General features: G+C 43.6%; 1 protein-coding gene across 1 annotated transcript in view; it reads right to left on the bottom strand.

The window, feature by feature from the left end:
* The window catches only part of LOC126248391 (uncharacterized), an 824,863-nt gene extending 809,064 nt beyond the window's left edge, over positions 1-15,799 (bottom strand). The window contains exon 1 of the mRNA XM_049949378.1: positions 15,334-15,799. Coding sequence (XP_049805335.1) covers positions 15,334-15,799 — 466 coding nt within the window. The remainder of the gene's footprint in view (positions 1-15,333) is intronic.
* Between the last annotated feature and the right edge of the window lie 2,040 nt (positions 15,800-17,839).

Raw genomic sequence — 17,839 nt, forward strand, 5'->3', positions numbered from 1 at the left:
ATTTAAGTACAATTTCTTGTTGGGACTGGCATTATCCATTTCTACTCTTTTCCCGGGTCATTCCATAATCAGCTGTGTACTACACCGAACGTCCTCAAACTGAGACGTATTGTACTATCTGCCTTCGCTTACAGTGTCTATTTTGCTGTGCCGACGTAACTACTACGGAATGCCTTCGAAATGTCCCTCCACGTTGCCAGTTTTCGTTCTCCATCGCTTTTGATTTTTCCTTCGTACCACTTATTTAGTATTTGATCATCCGCTTTGTTGCGTACGATCACAATTACCATTATTTTATTTGAGCTTGACATAAGCAATAAAGGAGATTTATTTTGCGCAGCCTATGGACAATCGGAACAAATGAAATGCAACATTTCTTCTTCTTTCTGATACAATGATAACTGAAACGGAGATAATAACACTTCAAAATAATGTTTGACAAAATCAACTTCTTTTTCATTGAAAATGCCTCGGAAACATGGTTTTGTCAGGCAGAATACACTCCTTCTTCTGTGGTCGCTATTGCTCAAGGAGACCACCTCGAGTGGATTAGGTATCGGCGTAATTTTAAAATCCAGGGTGGTGGAAAAAGAAATGAGGTCATAGAAAACGGACTAAGTCCTTCAGATTCTCATAGCAAACTAGGAAGAGAGTTCAATAAATTTTGTTATATCTTAAAAATTGAATGTTTGATTGAACTGAATTTTCGTCTAAATCCAGTTGGAAAAATTACTAGCAAAGAATATTGTCAATTGCTGTATAGCCACGACCCAGACTGAAAAGTGGCCGAAAAAGCTGTTTCCAAGGAATATGTCTCTCTGCCGATAGATAAAAAATGTGGAAAAAATAATGACACATTGTTCTATTGAATGCTCATTGTTCTCGCTATTGTGGATGGAAGGCAAATAGTAAGATTCCAACAGAGAAAGAAGCTTATCAATATTTCATTTCCTACAACAGCAATCTTAAGTGAAGTAAATGGCCGGCCGGAGTGGCCGTGCGGTTCTAGTGCGTTACAGTCTGGAACCGAGCGACCGCTACGACCGCAGGTTCGAATCCTGCCTCGGGCATGGATGTGTGTGCTGTCCTTATGTTAGTTAGGTTTAATTAGTTCTAAGTTCTAGGCGACTGATGACCTCAGAAGTTAAGTCGCATACTCCTCAGAGCCATTTGAACCATTTGAAGTAAATGACTAACAAATAAAATTAAGCTGCAATTGAAGTTCTCTATGCAGCAATAACATTAGAAGACAGCGACAGCAACACGGTCCAATATGGATGTAAGTATGATCACGCAATCAAACAAAATGGTTATTAGTTATAATTTTGCAACTGTTAACAAAGCGTGTTTGCCTGCAGATAGCCTGAAAATGGCCAGAGAGCTGAAATATGCCTCTTGCAACTGTATACTCAACAGCAATAAAATAACTTCAATCATAGCAGCATCTTGGTTCAATACTATTATTGCAATGTTTGAAATATTGTCGATATCTATGTATGAAGTAAAGCACTTGTTTAAAATATTGTCGATATCGAGGTTATTGGAGACAGCACGATAGTTCGCATTAGACAAGGAAAGAGGGCGGCATCGACCGCTTCCGTGTTGAATGAACCACTCCGACATTCGCTTGAAACGACTTAGGGAAACTTACATGAAAACTGCTCCTACGGGAATCGACACCTACAAGTTCCAAACCACTCCACAACCACACTGTGTGTACGAGTAGCTGAGTGGAGAACAGTCTCTGCTCGGTTGATGTACGTCTTGGGAAAGAGTATAACCGTTTTGTATAATAACTGGTTATTTTGCGTTTTATGTGATTCACCAAGTGCACGCCAGGTGCATACAAACTAGCTGATTAGTAACACATACCGTTAGGAGTGATTTTCTCGCCTCGGCTCCACGTGTGGAAGGCGTGCCGTGCGACTCTTCGATCACAAGCTGTTGCCCGGTTGGCCGGCCGGGGGGCGGCAGATGGTGTGACGAGAATTGATCACTAGCCGGGCTCGCCACCTGGCCGCGCGTGGGACAGGTTCCGCGCCGAGGTCGGCCCCGGTCACACCGCGTCGCCGGTTGCCTAGCAACGGACTCCTGCCTGCTGAGTCACTATACTGTGCGGCCAGGCGCAAATTACAGCCGTCGGTGCGGCGGGTTGCGTAAAGCGAAGCGAATGTGTCCATTTAATGGGAAATTCCATGTGTTTATTTAAGATACGTGGTTTCTTTGTTCTACGAGTCAGCAGCTCGTGCACAAGCCGACGGAAACCGCGGCGTGTACCGTAAGTTCATTCCGTACGCGGCGGGGATTGGATGGGGGGTCGTCCACTGTTGACCTCAGGCGGCTGAAGGTTAATACAATCTTCAAAGTAAACATGTTAGTTTCCTTAGACGTACACCTCTACAAAAATGAATGAGCAAAAAAGTTACTTTACAAACTTCTTTCAGAAAGGAAGTGGGCGGTGCCTTGTTCCAGTTTGGTCTAAAGGCGCGTACAGACTAGGCCAATGAAGGCCCACGAACGACAGAGACTTTATTCAGGCGAACGTTGGTCGCCAACGCATTGTCGTTCGGCTTATCATCCACATCAAACGAAGAGCTTGGGACCAAGAGATTCGGCCATGTGGAATCGCAACTGGCTCTCATAACTTGCCGACGTTGCTCCCGTTTCGTTACTGTTTTAATAACGATTTCACCGGCTGATATTATGAGCAAAGAAGAGGACTTAGCAGTTGTTGCATGTGCAGCATTTATTTTACAACAAGAAGATGATCATCAGAAGAAGAAGAAGAAAAGACGCTGGTGGTCGAGCTCTCTTTTAAAAAGCAGGCAGCACTGTAGTAGGATAAAATTAATGTCTACCTTAAGGCTGAGTCGTAATAGGGGTTATTTCATTGTGTAAGCCCTAAAATTTCCAATGATAACATCTTTTTCAGGAGAGCTGTACTTGCAGCAGAAAGCTAATAGTGATTCCCAGTTTTGTTTGTTACTCTTTGCCGTTCACTGCGAAAAGGTGTAAATAGAGGCATAATTGTCTTTTTCACATTGTGCATATCGCTTTCTAGTAGCTGAGTTATTTTCCTCCAAGCGTCTAGTTTTTTCACTTTGTTTTTATAGTCGCAGTTCGTAGGGACCCATAAACATACCCGTTCATGATAAAAAACTATCAGCTTTAATGTTCTTTCCATTTTCCACTCTATATTATATTATTGAGCACAATAAATACAAACCATTAGCGAGAGCGTGCATTGCCTACAGGGGAACAGGACAACCACAAGTCACACTCACTATATTTTACTGACTGGTTTCGTTCATTACTTTAACAGTCAACTACGTTAAACTGAAAATACCAGAGTTTCTGATAATGCCCTTGTTAAACTAAAGAGCGAAACCGTTCAACAAAACAGATTAAGTGCGACGTGTGGCTGTCCTAAAGAAGTTAAATACACACCAGTTCTGGAGACACAAAATCGCTGCTAAACCATCATCCAACCCGGCATCCACACTAGGAGAGGAGGCCAAAAGCCAACCAATCTCCAACGTTTTGGTGTTGCTGCCAGCAGGCCGAACCGCAATCAACGCTAATTGCTTCCTTGGCTCCGATTTGCCACTCGTAAACACTAAGCAAATATCGGCTAGTGAAGTGGTTGACTGTCGTTCGTTGTGCTTCGTTGGCCTAATGTCTGCACGCTTTAATACGAACTAGCGTTGCGTCTCCATTAACTTCGAGTTGGCGGTACTTTAAACACGTGGTTTCCTGAACACCTCCCTCTGTATTGTTTCTTTTTAAGGAACGTTTGGAGTGTTACAGTAGGAATTGGTCTTCAAATGATAGGCTATTGAATCTCTAATAGTACTAGCAAAACTGCTGGAAAAATAATGTAAATTGAACGGTACACTACTTGAATCTTTCTCCTTTTCAATGTGTGAAAGTACTACGCGCATAAATTATCTGGGAACAAAATGCATTGTATAAGCAATTAGGACGATGTTAAACTGTAGTTTTCCCATATACCTGCTCAAAAGCCGGGGAAGCCACTTCGACATTCATTTGAAACGATGCAGGGAATCTTAAATTAAAAATGCTGGAAGAGGATTGGAACCTACCAATGAGAAATTCAGAACTTCTCTACGACCACGCTGTGTATGTGTAGTTGACAGAAGACCAGTGTGTACTCTGTTGGTGTACGTCTTAGGGAACCTCCAGTAGGTCTATTCCTAGTAAAGCACTGTGATGTTGAACGTTGTCAATGGTGAAATTTGAAGAACAGAATAAAATGCTTACGTTGACGTAGCGTCTAAAACTACTCTTAAGTATACAGAACGGCTTTTCACTCTGCAGTGGAGAGAGTGCTGACATGAAACATCCTTACAGATTAAAACTATAAGCCGTACGGGGATTCCAACATGGGACCTTTCCTATCGCAGGCAAGTGTTCTATTGACTCAGTTACCCAAGCACGACTCACGACCGGCCCTCACAGATTTGCTACAGGTTATCAGTCGACACCTATGAGTCGCTTCGTGAATGACTCGTTAGGTGTACTGCTGGTAGAGAAGTTGAAACTTAAAAGATAAGAGTTACGTTGCTTAACGAAAGACCAGCTTAACGCTCACATACACAGAAGAAAACAGCGTGAGAAGAGGACTACTTCGAACGAATTATCATCACCCTTATAGGTTCAGGAGACATGGGGGTACCAATAATTCTGTGCTTTCTTTCTAACATCCCTTCGCAGCGATTGAAGCATCCACTTTTTCTTCAGATTGTAGACCCACGGTGATTTTTGGGGACAAGGCGGAGAACGTAAATTGAATAAGGGCGAGCGCACAGGACTCTTGAGCGCAGTTCGCCAACTATAACAGCGAAGCGCTCGCGGCGGCGGCAAACTTTACAGCACAGCACGTGGTTGTCTGCTGAGACAATTGTTCAGACATTCCTACTTATCAGTAAACTCGGCAGCTGGCCTTGGGGGAACGCCACAGATAGCGTTTATCAGTCGCATGCGACTGTCATTTTCGCGAACATTTAAGTTTTCCACTTTGTGGTTTACAAGGCTCACGAGCAGAGGTGGAACTTACCTGCAAGTAAATAAAACGAACTAGGTCTACAGTAAAAGATCAAATGTTACAGTGTGTTGCCGGCAGCGACGCGCAAGCTGACGTTCTTTTTCCGTTAGGGGACATCCATTAATTACCTGAGGCGTTTTCTTCAAAATTTGGACCCCCTGTCCCTTTGGTGACATTTTTTGAGAGACCTCCACCTCCGACTACGTCGTTTTTACATAATTGTCGGGAGAACATGAATTTTTTCATTTGTTTTTAATACAGATCAACTATAATAAAACCGTATTTTATTTATAAAGCATGGGTTTAAGAGTCTTTCAAACGCATGATTAAAATCGTGTCAAGCCTGAGCAGTATTCGGAGGGACAGACACACAAAGACAGACGGACAAAAAGACTGCTCGAAAATAATATTAACACTGTTTGTTCCATCCTTTGACTCGTATGTTTACCAAGCTTTTCAATGTCTTGATTTATGTCGGTGGACCTCAGCTTAGCTTCCTTCAACAAACGATTAACTTCTTGCTCGCACGTGTGTTTCGACTTGTCAGCATCTCGTAAGTGTTGTAAAAGTTTGGAGACAAATTCATGTTGAACACACTAATATCGGCGTTATGAGCATTGCGGAATATGACGGCTGACTCACTGACTGAAATGCAGTGATTTCGACTGCCGTAGCAGAGAACTTACCGAATGAAATCTAATAATCGTGCGGCACTTATTTCAAATTGCGGAACACCGGGCATGCACACATGTAAAGTTTCAGTTAATTTCAGTTCAGAGATGCCATAAAGATTATCTGAATTAAAAAGTTGATGTGAGATCTTCATTGCTTCCTCCCTCTTTGGGCGTAATGTCAGCTTAAACATAGCAAATGTGAACACAAGTATTAGTCACGTATCGCTCTGTTTCATTGTTTAGAATGGCAAACTTGCAGAAAACTGGTACCTATACCGCAGTAAGCAAAGAATACTTTTCCTAAAGGAAGTAGAAGGTATAGATATCGCGACCAGTGTAGACGTTCTTGTAAACCAAACTATCGCTTGTGCACTTGTGTCATGTTTTCCCGGTGTTTATAATGTGTAATGTTCTAGCCCTTAATTACCAGATTGTTATGCCACCTTTGTGTCGATGCCGCAACTCGTTGTCATCTGCAGGTTCCCCCCCCCCCCCCCCCCCCCCTGACATACTTAAGTATCCAAGTACAAAGGGCACTGTTTTTCCTTTTGCAAAAGCTGATGAGGGGCCAACTGCCGCTGTCCTTCGCCTTTTAGTGATCCTGGATTGGGTGTTCTGCACGCCGTCCGATTCCAAGTGATCTTCGCTCGTCCGGAGTCTTCCGTGAGCAGCCGCTTCCACCGGTGTGACTGGCATCCAGGCGGTGTGTCACTGGCTCATTTAGCCTTATTGTGGCCTAAAGTAAGCTTCCCGGCGCTCATTTATTGATTAAAAAAAATGGTTCAAATGGGTCTGAGCAATATGGGACTTAACATCTGAGGTCATCAGTCCCCTAGAACTTAGAACTACTTAAACCTAACTAACCTAAGGACATCACACACATCCATGCCCGAAGCAGGATTCGAACCTGCGACCGTAGCGGTCGCGCAGCTCCAAACTGAAGCGCCTAGAACCGCTCGGACACAACGGCCGGCTATTGATTTTAAGGCAGGATCCGTTACCTTGCTCAGGCCGTAGACGGAAGCTCTGTTGATAAGGTTTCCGTCCAACTTAATCGCCTTCCAGATATGACTGTGCAAGTACCCGGTGGCCTGTATCAAGGTTTTTGTACCACCGTAATCCGCTGACTGATTTAATTTTCAGACTGTGCTCAGGGAAAGCTGATTTACTTTTGGCTAATAATGTAGAAATCTGCCCAAGTAATTTTCACCTAAACTCGACGTTAGTTACGGAAAATATATTTTTGGTAGTCTGAAACTGCAATACATATGATAGATGTATACATTTGTATGATTGAAGGTGAAAAAACAATGCTCAGATATATTTATCTACAGACTATAAAACTCACAGTGGAGAAATAATGTCCTAAAGATGTAAGTACAAGTCTGATACATCTAAACTCTTGCTTGCCTAATGATGTCGTAAGAATATGGTCGTGTCAAAACTATAATTCACTACATTGTAATTATTCTTTGGCTTTATGAAGATTTGTTTTTTGACGTATTCCAGTTGGTATATTGTATAAGTAAGAGGTTAAAAACAGTTTTATTTATAAAAATGCTACACAGTTGCAACTATGTATCACTTTTAATAAAAAACTGTTTTTAAACTGTTACTTATACAAAAAGAACAATGTACCACTTGTGTTATAAAACAATTTTTAACCCCTTACTTAAAGAACACTCACCTACGTAGCACTTTTATTAAAAATATTTTTGACGTCTTACTAATGCAGCATGGAACTATGTAGCACTGTTACTAAAATTTCTTTTGATGTCTTATTCATACAAAATGCAACTATGTAAAACTTTTACTTAAAAACTATTGTTAAGCCCTTACGTATCCAAATGGAAATTTTATGTGTCAGAACGTAATATCCAGAAACCAAAAGAATAGTTATAATGCAATGTATTATACAGTGCCAACACGATCAACACGACCATATTCTCACGACGGCATTGGACAAACATCTTATTAAATCTGCCAAACTTGGACTTATATTTTTTGGACGTTACTTCTCCACTGTACATTTTATGCTCCGTCTGTAGATAAACTTATGCACGCCTCATTTTTTCCAAATTTATTCATATACGTGTATATGTCTATCATTTGTATGGAAGTTTCAAATATACCAGAGAACGGCTTAACAATAAAGTTGAAACCTGTAGCAGAGTAAATAAAGTTATACAGAGCAACTGGAGTGATCTTTTCGTTAATAATTGATTGTATCTAAAATAGCGTTGCCTGTTGCAATTTGTTTCCACGCTGATGTTTCCTGAAATGTTCCCACGTGGGTCCCATTTCAGTTTTGCTACCAAGGAAACATTTTTGGCGACTCCGGAGGACGAAGTTGACTGCGCGATAAAAAAAAAGTGTCCAGTAACATCAGGACGTAAAGCTATGGTGATTTTTACGGTCAAGGCAGAGAATGTAAGTTAAATGAGCATGGCCACACAGGACTCACGAACACTATCCATCACGTTTACATAGGGATGGCGGTTATCGTTGAAACAATCGGTTTTCTGTTATATCGGTTTTTTACAACGCCAGTTTAAGCTAACTACTAAAATCGCTCAAAATAACAATTTTCTGAAATAACCGATTTTCATTTTTTTTAGTCTTATAATAAACGTAGTCCACCGTTCGCTGCTTTTCTCTAAAAGTGATAAGTGGCTAAATACTACAAAAAAGTCACCTGTATTCTCTTACTGAATCCAGTTTTTTGAAATTTTGCTGAAAAACAATTTTGTGATCGGGGATCATACCACTATTTGGGCATTACGAATAGTCAGTGCAATAGAGTGAAAAGTGAGGTTGCAGAAATCTGTTTTTCGTTTTAATTTGTCCGTTTTCAAAGAAATGGAAATTTTACAGAAAAATTACTCGTCTTTTTTCAAAAAATAGGTTTATTTAAAAACTAAATTTTAGCACATCTACTATATCTAACGATATTTCGGTTTTTTACTCGGTTATTATTAAAAAATACACTGAAGAGCCAAAGAAACTGGGACACCTACCTAATATCGTGTAGGGCCCCCGCGAACACGCAGAAGTGACGCAACACGACCTGGCATAGACTCGACTAATGTCTGAAGTAGTGCTGGAGGGAATTGACACCATGTATCCTGCAGGGCTGTCCATAAATCTGTAAGAGAACGATGGGGTGGAGATCTCTTCTGAACAGCACGTTGCAGGGCATGCCAGACATGCTCAATAATGCTCACATCTGGGGACTTTGGTGGCCAGCGGAAGAATTTTTAAGTCCATTGGAATGCACAATGGACATGAATAGATGCAGGTGATCAGACAGGATGTTTAAGTACGTGTCACTCTTCAGAATCGTTTCTAGACGTATCAGGGGTCCCATATAAATCCAGCTGCACACGCCCCAAACCATTTCAGAGCATCCACCAGCTTGAACAGTCCCCTGCTGACATGCGGGGTCCACGGATTCATGAGGTTCTCTACATACCCGTACACGTCCATCCGCTCGCTACAATTTGAAACGAGACTCGTCCGACCAGGCAACATGTTTCCAGTAATCAACAGTCCAATGTCTGTGTTGACGGGGCCAGGCGAAACGTAAAACTTTGTGTAGTGCAGTCATCAAGGGTACACGAGTGGGCCTTCGGCTCCGAAAGCCCATATCGATGATGTTTCTTTGAACGGTCAGCACGCTGACACATGTTGATGGACCAGCATTGAAACCTGCAGCAGTTTGCGAAAGGGTTGCACTTCTGTCATGTTGAACGATTCTTTTCAATCGTCGTTGGTCCCGTTCTTGCAGCACGTTTTTTCGGCGGCAGCAATGTCGGAGATTTGATGTTTTTCCGAATTCCTGGTATTCACGATACATCGTGAAATGGTCGTACGGGACAATCCCCACTTCATCACTACCTCGGAGAAGCTGTGTCCCATCGCTCGTGCACCGACTGAAACACCATGTTCAAACTCACTTAAATCTTGACAACCTGCCATTGTCTCAGCAGTAACCGATCTAACAACTGCGCAGACACTTGTTGTGTTGTATAGGCGCAGCACCGTGTTCTGCCTTTTTGCATATCTCTGTATTTGAATATGCATGCCTATACCAGTTTCTTTGGCGCTTCAGTGTAAGAAACACTTGTTATAGCCGAGGTCAAACTAATACCGAAAAATACTGGCCATTCAGAACTAACATACTGGTATCGGTTTTAACCGGTCGGTTTTTTCCATCCGTGCTTTACGGCCGAGCGTCAACAGCTGCGGCAAAGTGAGGAAAACTGGTCAGAGTGGGAAGTCCCACGGGCGAGAGTGAGCCTCGGGCACGCCGCCTCCCGACCCGCGCACGGCAGCCCGCGGCGCGCCCAGCGCGCTTCGGCGCGGCTCGGTAGCCGGGGCAACGCGCGCGACCTTGCGCCTCGGCTGGCGCCGCTGGTTTCGCCGGCGCTGACCCCTGACCGGCCGCAACCCGTGGCGCCGAGTGCTGAGCAGGGCCCACCGAGGCCGCGCTGCTGGCCGACACAGCCGCGGCTTCCGAGAGCGGCATCTTTTATCTGCCCCACGCCGGTCCTCCGACTGCACCAGACTCGCTTAGGGCACAAACAAAAAGTCGTAAGAACGAAACTACTTGTTCAGAAAGGTAAGACTTATTTCTCTGTTAATGGTATTTGGTTGGAAACTGTCACGGTGAGACCCTGGACGGGTAAAAATACACGTTACTTGCTGCAAAACGCCGCGCGGGATTAGCCGAACGGTCTGAGGCGCTGCAGTCATGGGCTGTGCGGCTGGTCCCGGCGAAGGTTCGAGTCCTCCCTCGGGCATCGGTGTGTGTGTTTCTCCTTAGGATAATTTAGGTTAAGTAGTGTGTAAGCTTAGCGACTGATGACCTCAGCAGTTAAGTCCGATAAGATTTCACACACATTTGAACACTTTTTGCTGCAAAAAGGATAAATAACACCATTTACTGTTGGTAATACTGTTTACTAAACCAAACTGCCCCGTTACCGATCTGGAAACGATATGTTTTACATGTGATGTTGTAAACGTTCAAAACTAGATTTATAAGGGGCGATCAAAAAGTCAGCGGTAAACTTAACATCAAAACTAAGGAGCATGCAGTAGGCTATATGAAGGAACTCTGCTAATACGGAAGAAAAATAGCTCATGATTGACAAAGAAAAGATGACGCAAAAAGTTAACAGTACAAGCAGAAAGATCGTTACTCACCAAAAGAGTGAGTATGGCCTTCGAACAGAAACTTTTGATCGCCCCTTATAACTTATGCTGTAAATGTAATGTTTTAAACGTAAACAGCTGTCTGAGCATGATCCTGCTGGCAACAGAATGGTGACGGTGAAATTTAGTTTAATGAAAAACATTTCAACAGCTTTTGGATGCTCTCGTTTCTCAGTTTAGCCCGGCCTGGAATCTCAATTGTGACCTCGAAGGATCACCTAGATACAAAGCATCCTACGTATTGTTTAAAAAACTGTCGGAGACATCGAATCTTAATTTTCGACTGGCGCTATGTAGCAGAGATGCGAATCTTCTTTCACTACTTTCAACCACGTACGTTAAAGGAAAAACATTACTGATGTTCTGCAAATACTATTTATTTCTACAAAAACTGGCTTCTGACTTCTTAGGGCATCGTCAGAGTGCAGAAAACCAGCTTCTGGTGTGGTAACGTGAATAATTAAACTACTGCCATCAGTGAATAATCAAGACAGGTCACCAGCGATTAATTTTTGGAATCTTTCAACGACACTCAAGGGGAAAAACACAGTTCGTTTATACATACACATTCTCTCAACGGTCTTGTAACTGTTCTTGAAAGTAGTCCTTCCGTTGCGACCTACCTAGCTATTGAAGGTATTATCACTTCTCATACAATCATCATAAGGTGCTTTTCGTGATACACACACACACACACACACACACACACACACACACACACACACACACACACACAGGCGCACGGGCGCGAGCGCATGCGTGCAATACAAATGGCAATTGAAAATGAAAGCGGGGAAAAGTCAGTAAGCTCCTATGAAAGAAAAAAATAAAAGAAAAAAAACCGTTTACTTCATACCACACCAGAGGCGAGATTTACGAAAAGTAGTGACGCATTAGGGGATTATGGCTGCCATCGTGAAGTTACACACGCCTGTGGAAGTGACAGCACTGTTGCGACGTTAATTATAACTCGCAGCAAACAAGACTGATGTGCTAACATGGCTTGTGCAGAAGCGGCGTTCGTGCAGTGTGGAGGAAAAGCTCTCCGAAAGATCAGCATCTCGAACAACATTCTACATGAATTTGCTTGTGTGATTGTTTGTGTGTGTGTTTTATTTTTTAAGATGAAGAAATATACAACGTTCTATTCTGCGCACGACGCGTAATAGGCATCCTTCTTCAATCCTATATCACAACTCATGGTAGTACAACATGAAAATAAATACCTTCAGTTCCATATTAACTAGTCACCATGAAAACACGCATGCTACTAGTCTTAATGCCATTCTCATCGCATTCGGCGACAACGCATCGGAAACACAGCCTGTCTACGTTACTGCGTGTGCTGTAATCGCTTTGGTTTATGACCCCTAGTCGTGGTTGTGTCGGCGTCAACCGGTCGTTAATCAGCACGTAAACAGATGGATGTGTCGTCATTATAACACACTGATGCCTAGTACTCTATTACATGTTATTTCCAACGTTATGGTATGTCACCAAGAAGTGACAAAACTGCTGTAATTAAAAATATTGGAAAAACGTAAAAGTTACCTTCCTTGTAGTAGATCTTTAGAAAGTTATCACGCTATGTAACATCGACTGTGCTGATCTACAACCAGGGATAAATTAGAACTTTTACTGTCGAGGGAAGGATTTCCACAGAGAATTTTAGGACAATTTTCAGCCATCTTCCAGTTCCATTCAATCCTTGACTGCACCACTTCACATGACTATGGTAACGGGTAAATGATCACTGATGACATTGTGATTTTCGAAACTTAAAGTAGCTTTTGAATTATAACTTTATTATTCATGAACTATCGCCTATTGTGATCTTATATGCAGGGAAGTAATTCATTTTATTTCTCTTCGGTTTACATTTTGCAATCTTTAAATACACTGTCTTCGTCTACACGCTAAACTATACCTGATATGTTACCATGGTCGCAATAGGCGATTGCTCTGCACAACTTTAATTTTTTTTCCACGTTGTGCTTAATGTCAACGGCCATTAGGTCTTGCAGAAAAATGTAATACCAGTTCATTTAAGTAAATAAATTAATGTAGTTGTTACGAATATGAGTTTGTAAACACCAGTAGGAAAAATGTCATGTATTGAAAGATTAAAATTAGAGGAAAGGATTCCTAGAAAAATACTAAATATAAACTCTTGCTTGCTGCTGAAGGACTCAAAGAAAACCGCAAGCAGAGGTAACTCTTTTCCATTTTGTTGACGACTGGAAACGGTACCTTTCAGAAGTAAAGTTACTGATATAATTACACCGTTTCTGAAACTATTAGATGTGTATGTGTGAAGTATTTACCTACCAATTAACACTGCTCATGGTTACATGTTCGACGAAGACGAATTATTTGTGATGTGCAAACGAATCTTACACGTAGCTAACTGAAAATACACGTTACAGACAGTTTTTTCTACCAACGGCATAGAGTAACGGACATGGGAAGTAAACGGTACCAGAAATGGCTTGCTGTTGCTAGCTAAACCTGAGCAAATTTCCTGAAAGTCACTACTGTGGCTACACGAAACTATCTACTTTTGTAGCAGAGAATTTTTCAGGTAGCGTAGGAACGACGAATTTCGTACTTTTTAGAACCGGCCCTTATCTCAGGAGCAAGGTGACAGTGTGCCATTGCGACACAGTGCCGCGATAAACAACGCGGTGCAAGTAGTCCGGGACAGTGTCTTTTCTGTTGACGATATTACTGTGTGAGCTGCACAATCAAGTGTCACTCAAAACCTGATCAAAATGTCATTTGGAGGTTCCATAAATCTGAAATATCTTCGTAAGTTCCAGATCATTAAAGACGAAGCTCATGCTTGGACACGGCTAGGATGAGGAAGGAAATGGGCATTGTCCGCTAAGGAACCATGTGGTGTTTTGTTTAAACGATTTAGTAAAATCATAAGGGCCAAGAATTTCCTTGAGGAAAACATTGCCCATCACTGGGTGCTCAGCTTCAGTGCTTTGTGCTTTAGATTTTACAACTTAATGTGTAAACAGTTAGTGAGAGTGTTCTTTTAATGTGTTGGTCCTTTGCCATGGGGGCTTCGCTGTTTTCCATTTCAGAGCCATTCATCGTCGGGTTTCTGCTTCTGTGACACGTACTGTGAGAAGCTACCTGAGCGAACTGACTAGTTACCAGACACATGAACGGAGGTACAAAAAATTTCGCAGACGACCTACTTTAAGTAATGAATCCAGAAAATAATACATCGGTTCACTTGTCACTGAGTTCTTATTATCTATGTGCAATTGTACCATCTCTTTTTGTACGATTTTAATGTTTCCCAGCATACAGAAATCCTGAATATTTCTTGGTTATTCAGCTGAGTGGCGTCGTTCAAAGGGTGCGATATTACGGCTAGCCAAGTTCTTGCCATCTTCCGACGTTTTTGATAACGCCTGAAGATGGCAAGAAGTCGACTTGCTGAAATATCGAGCCTTTTGGGCGACGCCATCCGGCTGAACATGCGATAACTAACCAGGTACTTGATTTCTTGTTTACATTACCACTCAATATCGTCCAGTATTTTACGTGTACTCTGACTGAATGACTTAGCATCTGCAGAGTTCACATAATCGAAAAAATACAACGAAAACATAGATATTCCCACACTAAAACGTCCCAACAGCAACTGGTAGTGGAACTCAGATATACAGCTTCACTGATTGTGAGTCTGTTGCCCGAAAAGAAGACACGTACAATTTGGTGTGATGTTGTGATACAGCTTTTAGGATAATTTAGGAAGCCTTTTGACATTAGGGATTTCAAAGTTTACTTTTCCAAGGTTTTATCACTCATATAACATCTAGGTAGTGGCGTCTTTTAAAATGTTAATGACACATGTGGTTCCAGTAATTACGGAAAAAGAAACGACAGTTACTGTCTCGTAGATGTCATTGTAGAAAGCAGTTGACATTTTGGAAGTGCCATCGTAGCGTTCACTTACAGTGGCGGACGAAAATAACAGAGGTAAGTTTATTGACGATGATTAGGTGGGGGAGTGGCCTTACTCCTTCAGAAGGCAATTCCAGTGTCAGCACCATTTAAATTGGTAATGATCAGGAACTTTAACACACGGGCCACATGCTGCTGTGGCTGCGCTTTCTGAGGGATATAACAAACATGTTCTTCGTAGGCGCTGGCTCAGAAAAACAAGTCTTATCTATGTAAAGTAAGACCACCTCGATTTCCATAGACTGCCTCTTAATGTCATTCGGCAAGTTACTTATATACCGACTGAAGTTAACCTGCCCTCGGATATGGCGCGATAAGAGCAATCGCCGACTTTGGTACGACTGTCAACGAGATTGCGTCGAGTCGCAGTGCGCGTATCGGCTGAGCACTAACCTGTCACGTGGAGTATGCAGTCGCCGTACCGCGCCTTCCGGCGTATCCACAGAACGAGAGGTGGCGGCAGAGGCGAGGCTCCAAACACAAGCACAGAACGGAACGCAACGGCACGGCACACACGCGCACAGTCACAGTCGCACGTCACAGACGCTGGCGGCGGGGTGCGTGGCACGCGCCGGGCGCGGGCGACACGCGACTGGGCGCGGGGGCGGCGTCTCGGCGGGGGTGGCGTCTCAGCAGGGACCGCGCCGCGAACAGTCGGCGTCCGATAAGCAGCGCATCGCGCGGAGGGGGCGTGCTCGCTGGCGCAGGCAGTGGCGGGTGCGCGGCGGCAGGTGCTCGCCGGGACGGTGTCCGGTGCAGAGTGCGCGCCAAGTTCGCGTGCGGCGCGGGCATACGGCCGCGGAGCGCCCGCCGGCGGCGCCGCTGATTGGCCGCTGCGGCCGCGCGCACCTGTCGCCATTGGCCGCGGAGCAAACGCCGCTTCCGATGACCGGCCGCGCCGCGTCCTGACGTAACGTCACGCCGCCGCTGCCGCTGGACGCCGGCGCTCCGAGGCGCCGGGCTCTTTCGGACGCGTCCAGTAGCAGCCCGTCAGCCAGCTGTTTGGACTGGGACGCCGCACCAGTTCTCCTTGACTGAAGACAGCTGGCCGCAGCTGACTCAACGGCGGCTCCTCGCCTCATCTGCAGTGTTCTCCTGCCATCCCTTGCGGTAAGTTCGCGCACTCACTGTACGTCCAATGTACCTACTGTGCTCTGAGGTGACAGAAGTCGTGCTATAGCGATACGCACATACAGGGTGTTACAAAAACGTACGGCCAAACTTTCAGGAAACATTCCTCACACATAAATAAAGAAAAGATGTTATGTGGACATGTGTCCGGAAACGCTTAATTTCCATGTTAGAGCTCATTTTAGTTTCGTCAGTATGTACTGTACTTCCTCGATTGACCGCCAGTTGGCCCAATTGAAGGAAGGTAATGTTGACTTCGGTGCTTGTGTTGACATGCGACTCATTGCTCTACAGTACTAGCATCAAGCACATCAGTACGTAACATCAACAGGTTAGTGTTAATCACGAACATGGTTTTGCAGTCAGCGTAGTGTTTACAAATGCGGAGTTGGCAGATGCCCATTTGATGTATGTATTATCATGGGGCAATAGCCGTGGCAGTTGTATCCGATTCTTTTTAACTCGATACGCACAATAAAGGTAGTGTTATAGGCCCTTTGCTGTTCCTAATCTGTGTAAAAGGTTTGGGAGACAATCTGAGCAGCCGTCTTTGGATGTTTGCAGATGACGCTGTCGGTTATCGACTAATAAAGTCATCAGAAGATTAAAACAAACTGCAAAAAGATTTAGAAAATATATCTGAATGGTGCGATTAGTGGCAGTTGACCCTAAATAACGAAAAGTGTGAGGTCATCCACATGAGTGCTAAAAGGAACTCGTTAAACTTCGGTTACACGATAAATCAGTCTAACCTAAAAGCCGTAAATTCAACTAAATACCAAGGTATTACAATTACGAACAACTTAAACTGGAAGGAACGCATAGAAAATGATGTGGGGAAGGCTAACCAAAGACTGTATTTTATTGGCAGGACACTTGGAAAATGTAACAAATGGTTCAAATGGCTCTGAGCACTATGGGACTAAATATCTATGGTCATCAGTCCCCTAGAACTTAGAACTACTTAAACCTAACTAACCTAAGGACATCACACAACACCCAGCCATCACGAGGCAGAGAAAATCCCTGACCCCGCCGGGAATCGAACCCGGGAACCCGAGCGTGGGAAGCGAGAACGCTACCGCACGACCACGAGATGCGGGCGAAAATGTAACAGACCCACTAAAGAGAGTGCGTACACTACGCTTGTCCGTCCTCTTTTTAGAATACTGCTGCGCGGTGTGCGATCCTTACCAGATAGGACTGACTGAGTACATCGAAAAAATTCAGAGAAAGGCACCACGTTTCGTATTATCGCGAAATATGAGAGTGTGTCACAGAAATAATACAAGATTTGGGCTGGACATCATTAAAAGAAAGGCGTTTTTCGTTGCGACGGAATCTTCTCACGTAATTCCAATCACCAACTTTTTCCTCCGAATGCGAAACTATTTTGTTGACACCGAACTACGTAGGGAGGAATGGTCACCACGATAAAATAAGGGCAATCCAAGCTCGTACGGAAAGGTATAAGTGTTCATTCTTTGCGCGCGCTATCCGAGGTTGGAATAATAAAAAATTGGGAAGGTAGATCGATGAACACTCTGCCGGGCACTTAAAAGTGAATTGCAGAGAATCCATGTAGATGTAGATGTAGCTGGGCTGCTGATAGCACTTGGGAACTATCAGGTGATTCATTCTAGTGAGTGCGTGGAATTTTTTACAATCATCCACAGTGCTCTACGTACCCTGTCCGTCAATACATGGGGCCTATCTCGTCTTAGCTGTCTATGTTACTTCACGATTCTACTTCGCAATCATAACACCA

Source organism: Schistocerca nitens, chromosome 1 (genome assembly GCF_023898315.1).
Source record: "Schistocerca nitens isolate TAMUIC-IGC-003100 chromosome 1, iqSchNite1.1, whole genome shotgun sequence".
Lineage (NCBI taxonomy): Eukaryota > Metazoa > Arthropoda > Insecta > Orthoptera > Acrididae > Schistocerca > Schistocerca nitens.